Source organism: Sinocyclocheilus rhinocerous, unplaced genomic scaffold (assembly GCF_001515625.1).
Source record: "Sinocyclocheilus rhinocerous isolate Xijiao unplaced genomic scaffold, SAMN03320098_v1.1 scaffold1391, whole genome shotgun sequence".
In the NCBI taxonomy this organism is placed as follows: domain Eukaryota; kingdom Metazoa; phylum Chordata; class Actinopteri; order Cypriniformes; family Cyprinidae; genus Sinocyclocheilus; species Sinocyclocheilus rhinocerous.
In genome coordinates this window covers 42,450-46,194 of record NW_015666957.1, presented here as the reverse complement: position 1 = coordinate 46,194, position 3,745 = coordinate 42,450, and the positions used below count along the sequence as shown (strand labels likewise).

At 37.5% G+C, this 3,745-nt stretch overlaps 1 protein-coding gene across 1 annotated transcript; it reads left to right on the top strand.

Moving 5' to 3' along the window:
- The first annotated feature begins 1,113 nt into the window (after positions 1–1,113).
- On the top strand, positions 1,114–2,589 carry LOC107733242 (beta-1,3-galactosyltransferase 2-like). The gene is made up of 2 exons (XM_016544803.1): positions 1,114–1,196; positions 1,533–2,589. Exons 1-2 carry the CDS (start codon positions 1,156–1,158, stop codon positions 2,587–2,589), a joined length of 1,098 nt encoding a protein of 365 aa, XP_016400289.1. The 5' UTR covers positions 1,114–1,155.
- Positions 2,590–3,745: the final 1,156 nt, after the last annotated feature.

The window sequence follows — 3,745 nt, the reverse complement described above, 5'->3', positions numbered from 1 at the left end:
GGTCATTGACTTGCAGACAGTTTTCTGTGAGGGTTAGTGTTAGGGGATGTAATATACAGGGGGGCACCAACATTGATCTTGCATACCCCTCAGCAAATTTTATAGCAAGTTTATCATGTGTCAGTGATGAAGACGTGTGAAATGAGCAGCACACTCTGTACTCAAGGTAAAGACAATTTACATCCATATATTCAAAACAGTATAAAACAGTATCAAATTATAGGGACACTTTTTAATGGGTGGCCTTTGCCCCAGTACTTGAAAGGCTAGAAATGCTTCTACAGTAAAAAATAAAATAAATAAATGAAAAAAAAACAAACAAAGGTAACCTAAAAACAGTAACTTCTAAATGAACTGGTTTCATACAAATCAGAAATATCGTTTAATATCACGCTGGTTGATACAGACTATAAAGAGGCTGTCTGGCACAAAGTATTTTGTGTATACAAATTCCAAACTTAAACCTGTTAATATACACATTTCATTGGATTTATTTCAAAGCCTTTAAAATACAGAATAGTATGGTTTTCTTTTATTTATTTACCTTTCAAAGATTTTGTGCCAAAGGATTTGAGTCAGCCATGCAGCATTCAGCTCTCTTTGTGATAAGCTACAGTAATATGAACTATGATAAAATATACATGTGTAAACACATGAATATAGGTGTGTCTTTTGAAACACCAATAGCAGATTAGCAGATTTGTGTTTTGTCTTTGATAACCATAGTAGAATACCCTGAGATGACAATGTTTTCAGTGTAACCATGGTGTTGTTCTCAGTCACAAATGACAAAAAATAATCACGATCAACCCCTGGAGAAAGACGTTGTGTTTTTAAAATGTCCATTCACATAGGCAGTATAATTTATCCTGCTTTCAAAATCTATTAGCATGACCTCATTATTTTTAATTACTATACTAACTTATTGGAAAATCATATACTAATTTCTAAGTCAGTGACTGGCTTAGAGTAATTCAGATGATCTTCACTAATGTTCGAGGCATATGTCATAAAGGACAGTTGTTTCCTTGTTGAGGTGGTAGAGGGGTGGAACATGTTATGCAAAATAAAAAAGGTTTGGCTCACTGTGTGCTTCACAATCACCGTGTGAGTTTGTCAAGTCACGGTAGTGCTTGATAATGCGTATGCAATTCTATGAACAGCGGAAATATGGTGGAAGACTGTGAAAAACAAAGGTAAAGTACCAATGCTTCTGTTTTAATTTGTATAATAAAGTTACTACCCACCTTTTATTTTACTGTATAGATAACGATAATTTAATTTGTAAAATATTTTTAGAAGTGGCATACAGATTTAGATAAGACCAGTTTTTTTCTATCCATCGTGTACTTGAGTTGCAAAACATTAAATATAACTGAAGATTTTTGATGCTTTTATTGGATTTGTTGTACTTATTTATACTTTGTACAGCATCACCGTGTGTATTAATGATAACAGAAGTTTATTTAGCTGAATGCATCAATACATGACATGACATAAAAGACAGGTCAAATATTTTTTTCTCTTTTTAGTCAACACCAGTCAAATAGTGGTAGCAGATCTCTTCGTTCATTTGTCATATTCACCGTTTTCTTGGTCCTGTTCCTGTGCTACTACATCGTCCCCAATAAATTCTCAGAATCCTGGGCTTTAACAGTTGGATTATTTCTTCCAGAGAAATTTACCATTCAAGCAATCAACGTTTCGCTGAATAGAGTGTCGGCAGTGACTTCTGCGGAACTGTGGAAGCCCCCGGAACCATATTATGTGGCTTACCCATACAAGTATAATTTAGTTTTGAATGAGCCAGAGAAGTGCCAGAAGGAAAACCCTTTTGTGGTATTAATGGTACCAGTAGCTCCAACCAATACAGCTGCTCGGGACACCGTTCGTTCAACTTGGGGATCAGAGAGGTTAGTTGGGGACAAGACTGTGAGCATATTATTTCTGTTGGGTCTCCCCACTTCAGAAGAAAGCGAAACGCTTCAACAAAATTTGCTACAGGAAAGTGAGAAGTATCATGACCTTATACAAAGTGATTTCTGGGACAGTTACTACAATCTCACCATTAAGACAATGGTAATGCTAGAATGGTTGACTGTTTATTGTCAGAATCCCTCCTACGCAATGAAAGTTGATTCTGATGTGTTTCTCAATGTGAAAAACGTAGTGAATATGCTTCTGTCTGCACCAAAGCACAACTATATGTCTGGACTTGTGGCTAGGAACGCAATGGTACTGAGAGACCCCCATTCTAAATGGTATCTTCCAAAAGCTGTTTACGCCCCACCTTTATATCCACCCTACGCTCTGGGCTTGGGATATGTTTTCTCTTTAGACCTGCCAGTGAAACTTGTTAAAGCAGCCCAACTTGTCAAACCGGTTTACATAGAGGATGTATTTTTAGGTCAATGTATGACACATTTAGGGATTGCTCTGACCGATCCACCTGATGGAAGCTTGTTCAATGTCTTCCCTGTAGAATACAACCGCTGCCGCTATTCAAAACTCATCGCCACAACGACACGAAGCTTGAGAGACCAAGTGGAGTTTTGGAAGGATTTACAGAGACCTGGTCCATATTGCTAAAAACAAATTATATTGTTAGATTATAGAACATTTTGGTTTTATGGTGATTTTAGTTGTGTATTCTCTTTGGACATTTTTTTATTATTTTTATTAAATAATTTTTTATAAAATTCAAAGACTGTGTATTGTATAAGAGTTTAAGAGTTTCAAGAGTTTAAACTTCTCAAATGATGTTCATGTATCAATGTCTCACACTCTCAATTATTCTTGTTTGAAATTAAAGCACATATTACATTATACAGAACACAACATAAAAATATGAAAGACAGAGAATTCAGAAAAAAAAGACTTCTCATTCAAAAAGTAACTTCACTAAAAGATACGCATGACAATCGCAGCTTCTGTCGAATCGTGATCTCGATTCCATTTCAATTTATCGTGCAGCCCTAGTAGAAACACCCTGGATGCATGGTCAGTCCATTGCAGACACACACCCACACTCACACACACCTATCCACATATTTTCCTACGCCCCTTGATGCTTTGCGCAAATTATGGGTGGAACTTCCGTTACGACGGAAACAATCATTCGCTGCAGTCACAGTGTCGCTACTCATTCATAGCAAGATGTTCATCATCACATGCTTTCAGATGGAGCAGAATTTACTACACATAGCTGTAGTTCACTGAAAAATTATGCAAACAAATCGCGTAATTTTATAAATTTTCAATTATGAAATCGAAGAAATCGTTCGCGATAATGACAGCTGTTTGCATAGCTTCTCAGTGAACTCTTACCAATACCTTCACAGTAATAAAGTAGGTCGTGTGCTATTCAAGGATGTGGGCAATGATTTCGTGTTCTTAAAAGCTGATGTAGAGCCGAGTCAAAGCCTGAATGTGTCACTACATAAAACTTGGGTTTTAGTGTCTACGTCAATGTGAATGCGGGCATGAGCAACCCAGGTGAAAAAGACGTAGTATTAAATGTATTAAAAATATACTTGAAATTCAAGTAGTATGTTTATAATACAGAGTGAAGGACATCTGGGAAGATCACGTCCTGGGTGCACCGGGCCTGTGCAGAGAAACACACGGAGTAGAGGTGGTGGGAGAGTTAGCAGCGCACTGTATACTTACCCCGGACTTGTGAGCGTCAGCCCGGGATGTTTCCAGCGCGGCTCCGCTCTCTCAGCTGGGCCTGCCTCTCCACCAG

Bases quoted from the DNA above. Each gene is read 5' to 3' on its own strand.
- LOC107733242 (XM_016544803.1), top strand. From the start codon at position 1,156: ATGAACAGCGGAAATATGGTGGAAGACTGTGAAAAACAAAG. The intron at 1,197-1,532 runs GTAAAGTACCAA...TTCTCTTTTTAG, and splicing joins GAAGACTGTGAAAAACAAAG to TCAACACCAGTCAAATAGTG.